The sequence below is a fragment of the Phyllostomus hastatus genome, unplaced genomic scaffold, assembly GCF_019186645.2.
Source record: "Phyllostomus hastatus isolate PE091 unplaced genomic scaffold, TTU_PhHast_1.1 phas_contig_210, whole genome shotgun sequence".
Taxonomy (NCBI): domain Eukaryota; kingdom Metazoa; phylum Chordata; class Mammalia; order Chiroptera; family Phyllostomidae; genus Phyllostomus; species Phyllostomus hastatus.
Window position 1 is genome coordinate 6,420,582 of NW_025333737.1, and position 16,992 is coordinate 6,437,573.

General features: G+C 50.4%; 1 protein-coding gene across 1 annotated transcript; it reads left to right on the top strand.

Annotated features, from left to right (window-relative positions):
- Positions 1-7,425: 7,425 nt before the first annotated feature.
- Positions 7,426-16,288, top strand: LOC123817451 (transmembrane protein 98-like). Its single transcript, XM_045837146.1, has 6 exons — positions 7,426-7,577; positions 8,693-8,824; positions 9,749-9,782; positions 11,168-11,283; positions 14,600-14,659; positions 15,857-16,288. The coding sequence occupies exons 1-6, from the start codon at positions 7,426-7,428 to the stop codon at positions 16,062-16,064; spliced, it is 702 nt and encodes a 233-aa protein (XP_045693102.1). The 3' UTR covers positions 16,065-16,288.
- Positions 16,289-16,992: the final 704 nt, after the last annotated feature.

Below are 16,992 nucleotides of genomic sequence, written 5' to 3' on the forward strand. Positions count from 1 at the left end.
TGCTGGGTGGCCTTCTCCAGCCGCTGGTATCTGCTGTGGAGGACGCGGAGTTTGAGTTCTGCAGGGTGAGCTAGAAAGGAGAGAGGCGTGGGGGAGCGACTCCAGGATGGACCATGCATGTCTGGGTGTTCATAGGAGACACAGAAGATGTCAGGAAGGAGGGATTTTCCCCCTCCAGCACCCTTTGGTGTGAGTGCAGCCGTGAAGGCACTTGCCTGAGCAGCAGTGGTGACACCCAGTGACCACTCCTCGAAGTGTAACCCCTTGGTGGTGTAGGCGGTTAGCAGACCCTGCAGCGGCCCTGTATGAGATAGAGCAGGGTGTGTTCTGCTCCACTAGGGAGGCACTCAGCCTTCCCCTATTCTCCCCATCGTTGTCTCTCGAGGGATTCTGTCCCACTGGCCCTGGACCCTCTGTGCGGATGGAGAGGCTGCTGCTCAGGTGGGTAACTGGAAGCAGACAGTCGAAGCACTGAAGGCAATCTGGGAGGCTGTACACCCAGACCTGGGCTTCTCTGTGAGCTTCCTGCTGTCCTGGGGATCTAGGACAAGCATCCTCAGCTGGCTTTGGGATCCCAAACCCCTGCTAAGGTTTAGACACTAGCCTCTTCCCACCCACAGTTATCCTGGGGAACTGTTGTCCAGGTTGACTCAAGAACTGAGTAAGGACTCCTCTCTCTGTACCTGTTCCCTAGAGTTGACTGTCCTCCAGAATCTAAGAGGGTCCTAATGTCTTTGGCTCTAGCTAGGTGCCCCCTGACTCAAGCACTGGGATCTGGCTAGAGGGAATCCTGGGTTTCTCCCTGAGTCCTGTCATCCATCGTAGGTACCGAACTTAACTTCTGGGCCAAGGATCTGGGTGCCTCTTAGTTAGGGCCTGTCCCACCCACAGGGAAATATAAAGAGGACCAAGATAGGGGACCTAATCCCTTTGCAATGATCAAAGGTACTTTTACTGTTCTAATTACCTTTTACCATAACCGGCTACTTATCTTTCACTTTAAGTGCTTAGCAAATAAGACTTTAAGTCTAAGCAGAAGAGGGTGAAATGAGGGTGTGTTGCTGAGGCCAGAGCCCTGGAGTGGGGCAGTTGGGGAAGATGGTTTCTAAGGTGGTCAAGAAATGGAAGATGACTCTCTGCCTCACCTTTAACCCTCTTTCCCTCTCCTCCCTCACAATCTCCAGTTTGAATTTGACCGAGCCTAGGCAGAGCCTGGTGTAGCAGCTGCACTGGAATCATAGTCAGGTAATTGCCTGACCATGTCTGTTTCCACGTTGGCAAAGTGGGGACAGGGACATGCGGTGCACAAGGTTGCGGTGCAAGCCAGGCTGATACATGTGAGACTTAATAATGTGCATGAGACTGTTTCTTACTGTGATGCAATGCTTTGGTTCCAGGTGTTACTGTTGGATGTTTAAACCAAGGTCAATTTCATACATTTTAAAGAGAGAGACGAAAACTTGAATGGCAACGAAATTCCACTAGAGGCAGGGAGTCCCAGTCACTGGGGGATCCATCAGAGGCGAGGTGACGGCTGATGTCCCTTCCAAGACTGGGAGCGCCCAGAGGGAGGAGGGTGTAGGAAGCACACAGACAGGGCTTGGGGTCGGACAGACTCAGCGTCACATCCAGCCCTGCCAGTTACTAGCTGTGGCTCTCGGACAGGTCATTAAACCTCCCAGATTTCTCTGTGTACCTGCACAAAGTGTAGGTAATTGCTAGTCCCCCAGCTGGTGAGACAATTAGATGAGGTGCCGCTTGTGATGCACCTGAAACAGAGTAGGCTCTGAGTGAATGGGGTTTTGAAAACCCATTCATTCCGGTCAAAATCCAATATTGGGGGCATGTATTATGGCCCAGGCACCATGCTAGGTGCTGGGTGACGTTGCATACCTTTCAGACGATTCTAGCTCACGTCCAGCTTCACCACTTACTAGCTGTGGAAATGCATTTTACTGCTCTAAGTCCTAGTTTCCTCATGTTTAAAGTGAGGGAGAATAATGCCTTTAAGGGATCATCATCATCATAATTACGGACTCCGTGCAAAGTACTCAGCATGGCACTGGCGCATAAGGACTCTAAAAAGTGGCAGCAGTTGTGATTGATACAATCATGTCAAAACATTAAAAGGAGGGGGTGCTGGTGGGTCAGATTTAAAGCTGGAGACCCGAATGACTTTTCCTTATTGAGAACATTAAATCTGTTCTTGAACCAGCCTCATCTGCATTAAATAAAATATGGGCTGTTCCTTTCCCTTATACATACCTGCCCATGACTCCCTAAATACTTAAAGCAAGAGAGTTCCATTGACTCTGAAGAGCAGGGTAAAATCCTAGAATGGGCAAAACGGGAAGGCTGTGAAGTCTGTCTTGAGAGCTCTTTCAGAAGTCTTTTGAGGATTTTAAGTGTTTTGCCAAAAGTATAGTTTCCCTTGTTCCCCCATTGCCCAGGTGTACACACCCTAATGTCCCCTGTGGAAATTCCTGTTTATGGTCTCTATGTCCGATGGCCCAGTTGCCTTAACTTTGCACTTAAAGGAAGTGCAAACTTGACCTTTGTCCCCAGCGGGGATCCTGGCTCACCCTGTGCTGCCTGCTAACCTTCTCCTTTGTCCCTTCTCCCTGCTTCCTGGTCTGGCCCCTTGCCCAGGTCAGCTGCAGCGCATCTCAGATGGCTGGCTTTCACTCCTGCAAAGGGAACAGGCTTCACTGTGGTCTCTGTCCACACCCACAGCTCCGAGAAAGCCTGGCCTGCCTCACATGACCCCACCCGTCTGGCTTCTCTCCTCGGAAAGCCATCCACTAGCCCATAAAAGGGCCTGAACACATAAAACAAGCGTGGACTCAGTCAAATTGGGGATCTCAAACTGTGACTCTTTCGCTCAGTCACCCTTCCTTTCTTTCCAGTACAGGTGCCTTCCCCTCTCTGTTTGTCTCCACCAGCTCAACCCTCCCAGCTTGTCTCCCATAGCCGCCACACCCCAGCAGGCTTCCGGGTGCTGGCAATGGGTCCAGAGTAGAATGACGGCGACAAAAACTCAGCTTTATTTTCACTTCTTTCACAAGTGTTTCCTAAGCACCTACTAAGTACCAGTCACTGCTCTAGAAGCTGAGGGTCGGCAGAGAAGATGACAGCGAAGTCTCTGTCCTCATGGAATGCACATTCAGGAAGAGGAGAAAGAATAAACAATCATTTAGTGCCCCTTCAGGCAGTGATATGTGCCATTAAAAAAACACATCAGGGCCAGGGGAACGTGGATCATGGGCGATGCTCCTTTGGATCAGGTGACCAGGGAAGACTTCTCCGTGGAAGCAGCTCTGAGCAGGCGCCTCAGCAAAGGCAGTGAGTGACCATGGGAGTAATGGTGGGAAGGCTCTCGGACAGAGGGCAGGCACAGCATCACCCTGAGGTAGGGTGAGCTGGGCATGTTTGAGGAATGTTGAGGAGACCCCGTGTTTTTTCTGTGTCATACTGCAATGAGTACTTTTTAATTTTAATTGTGATAAAAATGTATGTAACATAAACATTGCCATTTTAGCCATTTTAAAGTATATAGTCCACCTGCATTAAATTTACGTGTAGCCTTGACCATCATCTATCTTCCGCACTTCCATCATCTTCCCAAATGGAAACTCTGTTCCTTTAGATGGTAACTCCCCATTCCTCCCCTCCCCCAGGCCCTGGCCACCATCACGGCACCTTCTGTGTGATGAGCACTTTAAATGCATCGTCTCCTTTAATTTTCAAAACAACTCTAGGCTGGCCATGGGTTTTACCACCATGCCCTTTCCACAGACGGGGAAACCTGAGTGAGCTGGCTGAGATCGTATGGCCACTATGTGGAAGAGGCACACCTTCAATGGTTTTCCTGACTCAGGCTCACGCTCTTAACCCCCTGCTAGGTGGGGGTGAAGGATGCCACTCTGCTGCCCCTCTGAGAGCCCAGAGGTGGCCCAGGAAGGTTTATCAAGGATTAGAGGCAATGTGAGAAGCTTTCCTTGCTAGGGCAGGGGGAGTGTGTGGCACCCGCTGGTTCTGTCTGCCTGGAGGGAAGGGGTTGCTGCCCAGAGACCGGGTTGGGGGTAGAGCTAGCAGTTTCCTGGTATGTGTGCTGTGGGTTTTGCGGCTGGGGAGTCCACTCCCTCCCTTACCACTTACACACCGAGAGCTCTGTAAGCTCATCTCCACATCCACTTCCTCCCTTGCAAACATAATCGTGTTGATTTTTCAGGGATAGTGAGATCAAATGAGATAAGGCATATACTATGTAAATCAGTGTCTGGTTTATAGTTGGTGTTCAACAAATGTTCACTCCTTCCTTCTGCAGATATGACCTTCACCCACAGGCTAGGAACTAGCTTCTTCCCTCTTAAATGCATTGTACCCATCATGTTATTTCAACTTGAAGTTACTTACAAGTAGTAGTCTCATTTTACAGATGAAGAAAGCAAAGCACAGGAAGTGAAATAAGTTGTCCACAGCTAGTGAGTGGCAGAGCCAGGGTTTAAACTGACAGCAGGGAGCAGAGCACACCTGGGCAAAGACACACAGTCACACTGTGACAACTGCTATTGCTCCCCAGACCCTTTGGGTGGCCAGTTGTGGGGAGCCAGGGCACCCCTGCACTCTGGCTTGCCTCCACTCTTCCAGCCTGGACCAGGCCACCGCAGGGGTGGGAGGCTGCTCGTTGGGTCTCAGAGTAACTGCCTTCTGCAGCTCCAAACCCCAGCCCACGGGGGGCCTGGCTGAGATCATATCCCTCTGGCAGTGAGGGATTTAGATGCAGCCTCATCATTCCCCCTCCTGCTCCATCCCCTGGGGTTTGGCTGTGCCAGTGGACTTATCTTGATTCTTTGGGATGGCCCAGCTCCTTCCCTGAATTCTTGCTCTTTGAAGCTGCCAGATGGACCCTGCCAGGACTTTGCCATCTGGGGGGGCCTGGGCACGTGAGCACCCCCAAATGTGTCCTGCAGTCGTAGCTTGAGATAGGTCAGCTGCAATGACCTGGTGCTGCAAGAGAGGGGGCCTGAGCAAGCAGCCCCGGCACCTTGGGAGGAGGAGCGCCAGATTGGCGGGAGGTGTGGGGCACCACCTTGGGAGAGGGGAGCCCCAGACGGGCAGCCTTTGCTGCGGCCAAAGTGCTCCAGGGTGGGCACCAACTTGGAGCGATGGCCCGATGCCCCATGCTGCGCCTGCCCAGGTGGAGGGAGTCCCTCCCTTTGTCCAGGTTGTTTATGGTGGGTGTTCTGGGTGGCAGGGCAAGGGAAAGCAAGAAAAACTCATCCTGAAACACAAAAAGGAAACACACCCGAAGAAACACAGAAAAATCACAGAGAAACATGGCAAAAACTCAGGAAGCTCAAACACAGGCAAAGAGGGGAAACAAACCGGGTAGTCTCAGAGGCCACGGGGGCAGGGGGAGGGGAAAGGAAATGCTGAGAAGGGGGGAGATTGAGGTAGGGGAGGAAAGCCTCTGGAGTGGAGAGAAAATGGAGAGAGAGAAATGACAGGAGGAGAGGACAAGGGCTAAAGGAGGTAATGCTTTCAAAGGGACAGTATAAGCACACATCTAGAGAAACTGAGGCAGACCTGGAATTAGCCCCACTCCTCCCAACATACACAAGGGGAGACACAGAGATGGAGGAAAGCCCAGCCCTGCCTCACCTGGTGGGCAGGTGAGTTCCAGGTGGGAGAACAGCCACGTGAGGACTCTGAGAAAGGCGCCCTTACCTAGGACATTATGTATGAGCCAGCCAAGTGTCCACCTGGTCCACCTGGCAGACTCCTCATCCTTCAAAACCCAGCTCAAGCATCACCTGCACTGAGAAGAAGGCTTTCCCAGAAAATGCCCTGCAAGCACAGTGACTCTCTTTTCTGTGCATTTCTGCATGTGGCACAGGCACGTGGGGTGAAGTGGGTTGTCTGTCTTCTACCTCTTCCCCTGGACCCTCAAGACGAGGTCTGTGTCTTGTTTATCTCCAGCCTCCAGAATCCAGCTCAGGGCTTGGTGCATAGTAGATGGTCAGTGAGTATTTTTTGAAGGACAGCCAGGAGCACTTGTGTCACAGGTGTGCACAGGTGTGCACAGGTAACCAGGTTCTTAGTGATCGAGGACAAAGAATTGAACCGAACACACAAAGTTTATAGCATAAAGAAAGAGGGGAGGTTTATTAAGTGATAGTACACGCCACAGGACACGGGAGTGGGCCAGCTCTGAGCAGAGGAAAAAAAAGGGCACGTGGGCTGGGGGATTCTATTCTTATAGGGGCAGAAGCCCCCTTGCTGGTCTTTGGCGGGCTTTTCCTGCGCAGGTACAAGGAGTTGGATTTCAAAGCTACTGCGCATGCGTGGTTTCCCATGACTTTCTTGATTGGCTACTGGAGAAGGGAGTCCCACAATGTTATTTCATTATAATGATATTATAATGAATCAGGGGGTAGCGCGCAGGCGCATTCTATGATTCAGAGTTATCCCAGAAAACAGGAACAACCCGTCTTAGGGGGTCTTTGTCATGTATAGGTGTTTTCTACCTCAGCCCTGCGGGGCCTCTGGAGCTTCCTTCCTGACTACCTCCTGCCTTGCTTGGACCCTCTAAAACATGGAACATAGAATTAAATCCAAAGAGAGCACCCAGAGACTCCTCTGACAAAGCACCATTTTTTGCAGGTGGAGAAGTTAAAACCCAGAGAGGGGAGGAGACTTGCTTAAAGGGACACGAGCAGGAGGCCCAAAATGACAGGACATGTGCACACATACTTCTGGGAGATGCCCCTGTTCTTCCTGCCTGTGAGGTTAGAGTAGGTGTGAAAGAACCTCCTGAATGAAAACATTCAATGGAGTACGAACAATGTAATTCCAGTTGTAAGTTCCCACACTGAAACTGAGGCTGCTTCCTGACTGTGTGAACTCGGACAAATTTCTTAACATCCCTGAACCTCATGTCTTTCAACTAGAAGATGGGGACATGAAACACCTGCATCCTAGGGTCACTAGAAGTTAACACACAAGAGCCTGGCACAGAGGAGACTCCAGTAAACACAATGCTGCCCTTCTCCCTGGGAGGTGGGTGTTCTTTCCCGCACTTGCAAAGGTGAAGACAGCAGTGCTGGTGAAAATGTCTCCTTTTGCTCCAGGAGGACAGATGTCCATCCTGGTCCACCTGGGGAGCAGACTCTTTCAATAAAAGAAAAGCAAATTTGGGGCAGGACATAAAATGCAAGTTGATTCTGTTTAGGTCTTCAAGTTTCTCCAGGTGGCTTGGGGCAACCTAATTTCCCCTTCCAGAGAACCCCCACCACCCCAGCAGCTAAGACCCCTTGCCCCACTCTGTTTTGCAGCCTCCTTACCAGGCCTGCTCTGGGCTGTGTCTTTCAAGCTGCAGCTGGTGCGGGGGATGTGACCAGGACCCAGGGAGCCTCTGGGAGCATGGAGACCGTGGTCATTGTTGCCAGAGGTGTGATGGCCACCATCTTTCTGGAGGCCACCCTTTGCAGCCTCGGTGGTGGCTGGCTTGCAGGACTGCTGTCTGTAAAGTGCTATGGCCGGCCTGGGGACCTGCTGCAGTGCTATGATCCCACGTTGAGTTCACCCAGGCAGGGGAGGGGGTGTGCCCTGGGGCTTCAAGGAGAGAAAAGGATGTTTGAGACTGGGCAACTGGCTCAGCTTTTGGTCTCTAAAATGGCACCTGAAGGCTCTCCTTCTCTATAAAGTGCTTAGAGCTTAAGAATGTTGGTTAAGTCCCCTAATGTCCTGAGCTTCCACTGACTCTGTCACTGAACTAATGAGAAAGTGACTCAGTATGTTCACCTAGCATAAACTTGTGGCCGTCTCCCCAAAACTGGACACTTCACTTAGCATTTGGACAGGCCAAACTCTCCCCAGCCAGACTCACAGCAACAGAAATCTGATGCCCGCACTCCAGCCACACATCTACGCAGCACTCGGTGTCGTGAAATCCCAGCACAGCACTGTCCCTCTCTTCACTCAGATTTCTTCATGATGCACTTCATGTGCAATCCACTTTGTAAGCAAGGTCCTACTTTCAGTTTAGGGATGTTTTCATTGATCCTCAAGGGACCATGGCCTCTAACCCTTCATTTCTTGTGCTCCCCCATCTGAATCCTATCAGCATCTCTGTCGAGTGGATAAAAATTAGCAAGTGCCCATTTTTATGCCCAGGAAAGCTCTGTTACTGAAAAGATAGCTCTGGTACAGCAGGTGGTGTTACTCCTCTAGCAGTACTAGGATGGGGTGGGATCATGTAGCTGGACCAATGTGGTTCTGGAGAGTGATTCTGCAGAATCGGAGGTGCATGAAGGATGGGTGTTAGGAACTCTGGCTTCTCGGAAAAGGTAAGCTTGAAGGGAAAATAAGGTACAAGACTGTGGTCTTGTCCTGAAGGGGGAACCCTAACACACCATGACTGTGGTGGCAGCCCTGCTCCTTTTCTTAGTGGCTCATCTCCTTCTCCGTCATTTTGTTGTTTTTGTGCCATTTGCCTCATGACTCACTGTCCAGCCACGTGCCCTGCCTGTGACTGCAGTCCCATTAGGGTTAGGTTTGGACCCAGGACAAGTGGACCCTGCTTTAATGTACTCACCGCCGTCATCCTTTTGGGGGATACTGTGGCCTCCAGGAAGAGTGGGCAGCTGTCGTCCATCACAAAACGGCTGCCCTGGGCTCTTCCTTCCAGGCCCATCGTGGATCTCATTGGGGCCATGGAGACCCAGTCCGAGCCGTCTGAACTGGAACTGGACGATGTCATCACCAGCAACCCCCACATCGAGGCCATTCTGGAGAATGAAGACTGGATTGAAGATGCCTCGTAAGGCCCTGGGGATGGTTGGCTTTCCTGGAGCCCTCTGGATGCAGCAAACGGGGCTCCTTGTGCCCTTTTCTGGCTTCCTTTGAGTACTTGAGGGGCATCCGGGAGCACCGTGTCAGTTTCTGCTCTTTTTCCTGCCCTCACAAAGGGGGGAGGGATCAGAGTATGACATAGTGGTGTTTGTCCTACAGCCCCACCCTGCCACCCTTCTGTGGATCTGAACACCGATGACGTAGACACGTGGCAAAAGTTATAAAGTCACCCTGATACACTCGGTTATCCTTGGGGTGCCCATGAATCTGACAGTCAGGCTCCAGGGATAGACCCTGTGTCCTCAGTATGTTCAGGGGTCTCTTCATCTGACGGGAGCCACTCCACGCCCCCATCTCTTGGTCATCCACTCAGTGGGCAGATGTCTCTGAGGCATTGTGTGCAGGGCACTGGGGCAGGCCCTGCAGGTATGAAACTGGTATGGAGACAGAATTCCTCTAAGCACAGTATCTCAGAAACAACAGGGGTCTCTGTGCATGGTGCAGTGGGCACCGGGTGGAGGTGTGTCTACAGTTGCCGGGGGCGGGGAGATGGGGGTGGGCTTCATGAAGGACATCACAGAGTGGGGGCCTTGTGACCTGGGCCTTTGAAGATGAGTGTAAAAGGAAGGGTATGCTGGGGGGAAGGAACAGTATCAGAAGCTCAGGGCATGACTCGATGGTGGGGAACACACTAATGAAGAGTTGGGTGGGGGAACATTAAGGAGAGAAGGTGTTTCCTCATTTAGCTCATGGACTTACGCATTTTAACACAGAGGCATCCTGCCCTTGGGTGGTGTCTGGGGTGTCAGAACTAGATGAGGAGCAGAGGTGGTGGCTGGCGGGAGGCGGGCCTCTAAACATAAGCTCTGACACATTCTGCTTGTCTCCCCAGGGGTCTCATGTCCCACTGCATTGCCGTCTTGAAGGTAATACTGGTCGGTTGCCCCAGGAGTCAAAGGGGGGCGGTCACCGAGCACCCCTATGCACAGATTGTAGAGCTGAAAGGGGCTTAGGAATGCCGTGGGACCCTTGCAGGAGGCCTGTTTGAACCTGCCCGAGACTCGGAGTTTCTAGTGTTTGCCCCACTCCTCATGGCCGGTCTGTTGTCCATCAGGATTCTGGAAGCCCTTTCAAAGGCTTTACTTCACCTGGTCCTCACAACGCAGTGAGTGACCTGTGGGAGAGACCATGTGGGTGGTCACCAGCCCCTTTCTCGCCTGCTGTGGAGGCAGCCGTGTGCGGAGTCTGAGTAGCTGCTGGGGGAAACGGGGCCTCCCTCCTCCTCCCTGGGCACTTTCCCTGGTTAACAGAGAGCCCGGCCCTCTGCAGCGACTTGGGCCGTGTATCTGGACTTCACCAATTGCTAGAAGAATTACCTTCACTAGCCCTCTTTGGCTTTGACAGTAGTCAGTCAATTGGGATAATCAGTGTTTAAAAATTCATACCATGAGTACTTCAACTTGAAGACAGACTTTTTTCTTTATTTTTATTGTATTTTTTCTGTTACTGTTTATTCCCCCTGTATTCTCTTCTACCTCCAACCACTGCCCTGCCCCGTGCAATCGCCACTCGGTTTTCTTTCTTTTATACTTGACCCCTCCATCCCCCAACCTCTCCCCCAGCCAGAGCTGTCAGCCTGCTGTCGATGAGTCTGTGTCTGTTTTGTTGTCAGTCTGCTTTGTTCAATAGACTCCACATTTGAGTGAAATCATATGGCACTTGTCTTTCTCTGACTGGGTTGTTTCACTTAGCATAATACTCTCAGGTCCATTCATGCTGTAACAAATCATAAGATTTCCTTCTTTTATTACTGCTGAGTAGTATTCCATTGCATAAATGTACCACAGCTTTTTTATCCACTCATCTACTGATGGGTACTTGGGCTGCTTCCAAATCTTGGCTATTGTAAATAATGCTGCAATGAACACAGTGGTGCATATATTGTTTTGAATTGGTATTTCAGGTTTCTTTCATTAAATTGCCAGAAGTGGAATCACTGGGTCATAAGGCATTTCCATGTTTAATTTTTTGAGGAAATTCCATACTGCTTTCCACAGCGGCTGCACCAGTCTGCATTCCCTGACCCTGATCTGAGGTTCCTACCCCGCCCCCCTCACCCAGCCGGGTTCTCAGCTTGGCCTCTCCCACCTCATTCCTGTGCACTTTGCACTTCAATCTGTGCATTTGGTTAGGGGGCCCGGCTGTGGGTTCGGACCCAAGGTGGGGGTCATATTTATCTTTGTGGGGGTGGCAGAAACCTTTCGGGAGCTAGGTCACCTCCTCATCACCTCTCTCCTCCTTGCTGTCTTAGATCTGTCACCCTTTGACAGGGAAGCTTGTTGCCATGACAATGGGCTCTGGGGCCAAGATGAAGAATTCAGCCAGTGTCAGCGACATCATCGTGGTGGCCAAGCGGATCAGCCCCAGGTGAGCGGTGAGGGCCTTAAATGCCCCCACGCCATGGGGAAGGGGGGCCGGAAGCTGAGGTGGCAGCAGGGCCTGGCTCTTCCAGGAACCCACACAGGCGCCTTCAGTTATTTATGTCCTAATTACTCACAGAGCATCCAGGAGGGTTTAGGCGTTGACACTCTCCAGCTGAGATGTTCTCACACAGCTTCCCCACCTCCAGCAGGCTTTTTGGGAAATTGCAGCATCTGACCAGTGCTGACTTCCATTCCACAGATCCCACTGTGGCTGCTCCCTCTTTCTCAGTCCATACCAGCTGGGGCTGCTTCCCTCCCTGTTGCCACTCCTTTCTCCCAGGCTCGGGGCCAGAAAGCACATTTCCCACAGGGGCCGACACACCCACCTCAATGACCTCCTGGCCGTGTCCTGTCCCCCCCTTGTATCTGTACTGGAGACTAAGTTGGGGGTGGCTGTCACCCACTGCCCCATCCATGGCCCAGCCCGCAGCCTCCAGGACTGGGTGGGAGGTGAAGCCATGTATCACTCAGATCTCCCAAATTCCAGGCATCAGCAAAATCCCATGTGGGAGGCAACCAGCAGATTGCAGTCAACAGCTATACTCCGTTGTGGGCTCAATTTGGTGAAGAAATATAAAGCCCCTTTCTTAGAGGGCAGGGCTGTGCTGAGTTTGTGCTGCCATCTGGTGGCTGGTATGTGGATGTGCCTAAGTGCTGTTTCATCTTTGTCCAGGATGATTTCTCAATCAGCCACATGGCCTCACCACTGGGAATGGTGGCACCCCCTGAGCTCCAGGGTCCCTCGCTTTCCTGGTTGCCATGCCTTGGGTGAATCACAAGGAACCAGCCCTCTGGGGGAATATGAAAGAGTTGGTGAACTTGAACTCTGTCCAAGGACTTCAGTGAGTTGAGGAAGTGGGAGGGACTGAGCCCAGTATAGTTCTTGGCTTTCTGTGAAGCTCTCCTTGGTTATATTGTTATTGTAGAAAATGAGTTCTTGTGGTATTGCAAGGAAAAGAATTTCCTGAGACCCGCAGAAGAGGAAGGGGCTTGGTGGTGGTGAACTTTACTGATGATGTAAAAATAAGGGGGTTCCCCTCCTGACTTCCCAATGTCCCATCTCTGTCCATCTCATCATGTAAACGGTCCAATCTCATCTTCAGTAGGGCCAGGATGAAGACCACTGCCCAGGGTTTATGCTCCTATCAACATACAGCCCAGTCAAGCATCTGGCTAGCTTAGGGTGTGTTTCCAGCTGTAGTCCACTCCTGGGCTGCTGCATTCAGGCTCCCTCCTGGGGCCTGTGTGTAAAGTCCCCACGGTCATGGGCCATGGAGCTGCTAGGGCCACGTGGCCATGGAGAAGACAGGTGAGTGCACCATATGGTTGCAGGTCACTGGGCAAGAAAGAAAGAGAGAGAGAGAACACTATTTTATTCCCCAAGGAATATATTAGCTTTGGCTTGAAAAAGATCAGGTGCTTTAAAAAAAAACAAACAAACAAACCACAACCAACTTCCCAAGTTTACTCCCTGGTTAGTCTGACAGGCCTCTTCGGTCAAGCATCTCCCGTAGTGTACACCAACTATCCGGTACCAGACAGGGGAAAGTGGTGTTAATCCCCTTGGCAGAACAATGCTGAAACCCCCTGAGGCATGAAGCTGTAGCTTCCTGATGGTGCAAACAGGTGCATGCTCCCCATTTTATTAAACTCAATGTCTAACTCCCTTTGCTCCCCTTTCTCATCAATAATTAGCTAATCACCAACATAACAGCATGGCTTACATTAGAGTAGGCTGTCCCCTGACCTGAAAGACCTTCCAACACAGGCTCTGTGCAAGCGCCAGACTGTCCTCTGGCCACTCATTACTATGGAGACTCCGCATTGTTCATTCCGGCTGGACCTCCCTCATGCTTCCTGTCACTCCTAAAGGCAAGACAAATTCACATGATACCAGGGGAGAAGGCCACACTAACAGGAGGGTTTGGAGGAGGAAAGATTCTGAGGATGAGTGAAGTCCTGGGTGATGAGGACTAGCAGTGGAGCTAGAGTGTGGGTGAGGACTTGACCTGGTGCTCACTGGCCCTTCCTGCAGAGCACTCAGACTACTTCCAGAATGTTCTCTACCATAACCAATTAGCATCCTTGCTTTGTCTTTTTGTCCTCACACTTCTTTCTCCTTCTGGCTGATCCTGTCCCCACTGATCTTGCTCCATTGGTTTCACATGGTGTGTGGGTAGCATGTTAGTTTCAAGGGAGGTGGCTTCAGCTTTGGGCACTGTGGAGAAAGGGGCCGGCTGAGCAGAGGCTGAGAGCGATCGTGTCTCTGCATTTCTGCATTTTCTCACCAGCCCCTCAGCCCTGAGACAAGGAAGCTTAGAAATAAGATAATACATTGTTATTTTTTCCTCCTGATTATCAAGTGGTCCAAGAGCAAAACTTTGGAGCAAGAACTTGTGCTATGCAAATCAGAATGAACATTTTATTCCTTTTTGAACTAGATTTTAAAAAAATTAGCCCTGGCTGACGTAGCTCAGTGGATTGAGTGCAGGCTGTGAACCAGGCATTGCAGGTTCAATTCCCAGTCAGGGCACATGCCTGGGTTGCAGGCCAAAACCCCCAGCAACTGCACATTGATGTCTCTCTCTCTCTCTCTCTCTCCCTCCCTTCCCTCTCTAAAAAAAATAAATAAAATCTTAAAAAAATTAACCACAAACTATATCATATGTTTAAAAAATATAATGAAACAGTTTTTACCCAAATTAAACTTGTGTTTTTTTAGTGTTACATATAACTTTTAATCACAGTCTCTTTAAAACACAAAAATATAAATACCTGTAAAAATTAAAACACTGCAGAATCTGATTATGTAGAAAGTGAAGTATCCCTAATTCTGCCCCTCCCAATTCGTGGAGCTGACTTCTACTGAACAGTGGGTGTTTCCCCAGACTTCTCTCCTCTGCATTTCAGAGCTATTGTTTGTTTATTTTTTATACAAATGCTACCAATCAAACCTTATATATTGTTTGGCAGTATGTCTTTTTAATTAATAGTGTATCTTGAATGTCATCCCAGATGTTTGAACATGTACTTTTTCACCTATTGAAACTGAAACTAAACCAGCAAACAAAATACTCTCGAAATTGACCTTGAAGCCTTCCAAAGTCTATGCTGAAGAATACAGAAGCAGTTAGAGAAAGAACCATAGAAGATGTGGGCTTCAATATCAAAAAAGAACTGGGCTAAAGAAAGGGAGAAAGGAAGGAGGGATAGAGGAGACAAGGAGACTGAAATACTGAACACGTTTTGCCTCCCCTCAGAGTCGATGATGTTGTGAAATCAATGTACCCTCCGCTGGACCCGAAACTGCTGGACGCTCGGTGACAGTGGTTGTTCTCTCCACGCTGGGGCCTCACTGGCTGATCAGATCTGTGAGCTGGGCTGTTTGGGTGGTTGAGGAGAAGGCTGTTGGCTGGACTTCTGGGCTGTCCTGGGCCTTGGGTACCATTCAGTGTGGTGTGAATGGTCAGCCAAGCAGTGAGCCAAGCCTGGCTGGGGTGTAGAGATCAGTCCCTGTCCTGAAACCCTGGAGAAGGAAGAGTCAGGTTAGATTTTCAAGTGTTATGATTACACATCTGGTCCCACTAAGTCCTGTCAGTGCCTCCCCTCCCTCCTGTGTCTCCATCACACGCTCTCTGCTCTGTGGACCCTGGAAGAAACACCTGAGCTGTGAGTGCTGCCCAGTGGGTGAGTGGGGTGCATGTGAGCAGGGCAATGAGAACGGAATACCCAGGAAGCCCTCCTTGTGATCCCCCCGGTACACAGTACATACTTAGCATCTGAAGCTGCTGTCTTTCTGTACCAGCCGTAAGCCCGTCTTAAAGACCAGATTCTCTGTCTCTCGGATTTCCATGACTGTGTCATAGACGTGTTGTGTGATGACTGCCAGCTGGGCAGTGGGTCCCGGTGCTGCCACTGGTTTCTCCACCCCAGCAGTCCTGTAGCTGTGCAGCTGTGACGTGGGCTGTGACCTATAACACAGTCCCAAAGGCACTCTGCGCGCTCACCGTGTACAGGATATTCTATAGCGAATCTTTCCATACAGCTGAAAAATACTTCCCCTCAAATGGGTTTTCTATACATGTTTTTCTTTTAGAGTAGGGTAAACCTGCCCTGGGCCTACTCTATTGATTCAGAATGAATAGGTGGGGTTATGTGCTCATCCAACTGACTAGACCCCAATTGTCCCACGAAACCCTCTCCCAGAAGCTGTGAACGGCTATGAAGTAGAAAGTGGGTGTCAGAGTCTTAAATAAGCTGACGAGACACAGCATGTGATGTTCTCCCTGGAGCGTTATCGTGCACACTGGAGGCTCTGGGAAGGGCTTCAGTTCTCCTTGTTGAAACTAGCCATTCCCAGTTTGTTTGAGCGTGGTCCTATCTTTCAGTTACACACTCACCAGCCTCCTGGGGAAAGGGCTCCATTTTGGGGAACAGACTTAGACCTCCAACCATCTGGGCTATGGTACAAAGTCCCTTCTTTCCTAGGGCATCTGATTCTGTTTGTTTTCTCCTAGGACAACTGCCCTGCTCCTGTCTGTCAGTCATCTGGTGCTGGTGACCAGGAATGCCTGCCACCTGAGCGGGGGCCTGGACTGGATTGACCAGTCACTGTCAGCCGCCGAGGAGCACTTGGAAGTCCTTCGAGAAGCAGCCCTGGCTTCTGAGCCAGACAAGGGCCTCCCAGGCCCTGAGGGCTTCCTGCAGGAGCAGTCTGCCATTTAGTACCCACTGCTGTCTGTGGGTGGCCCAGCTGAGCCTTCCCCTTTTCTGTATTTGGTGGTTTCACACGGCTTGGGAGCCCCGCTGTGTGCAGAGTAGAGCAGGAGTGCCCCTGTGAGTGGACACCTCTGTTGCAGCTGCAGTTGCAGTTGCAGTTGCAGTGCTGGCTGGAGAGTGGCAGTCTAACACCACAGTTAAGGGAGACGTCTCCCTCTGCGCACCAGGCCTTTGGAGACTTTTGGACTCTAATCTTCATTTGTCACTCGCTGAGTGCTTTTAGGGAAATTGAGCCACTGAGAATCAGGAGGTTTCACATGACAATCAGCCTTTCTGGCTTCATCAGAAGGTGAGACAACTCTGATCTGCATTTTCAAAAGAGGACAATCAATTGGAACTAAGTAGGAGTTGCCTGTCTGGACAAGACTTGTGCTGTGTCACCTGGCCTGTCTCTTTTATTTGTATTATCTGCCTGGTCCCTGAGGTATCTGAGTCCCTCCTCCCCTTCACAGGTGTGGGTTTGAAAGTGAACACTGCAGAGTTGAGTATTCCCTTTTTTTCATTATGCCCGCAATTTTCCCTAGCTACCTCTAGGTGGATAGTAAATGTATATTTAGGCTTCTCTCAAGTGTGTGGTTGGTTACTGAGACAAATGGAAGGAGAGAGCCTAGGAATCCTCAGAATGCCGTGTGCATGTGACTGAAAGTGAAATACTTAAAGACCTCTGAGTTCAGGCAGAGCTGAAGATACCAGCACAGTAGTTCTTCCATTTTCTTATTTTTTATTTTTCAACTACAGTTGGCACACAATATTAAATAGTTTCAAGTGCATACCACAGTGATTAGACATTACATAACTTACTAAGTGGCCATCCCACTAAATCTTGTACCCACCTGGCACCATACATAATTATTAGAATATATTGTCTATATTC

Coding starts and splice junctions, on each gene's coding strand:
- LOC123817451 (XM_045837146.1), top strand. CDS start 7,426: ATGGAGACCGTGGTCATTGTTGCCAGAGGTGTGATGGCCACCATCTTT. Junction 7,578..8,692: donor CTGCAGTGCTATGATCCCAC/GTTGAGTTCACC, acceptor TCTTCCTTCCAG/GCCCATCGTGGATCTCATTG. Junction 9,783..11,167: donor ACTGCATTGCCGTCTTGAAG/GTAATACTGGTC, acceptor TTGCTGTCTTAG/ATCTGTCACCCTTTGACAGG.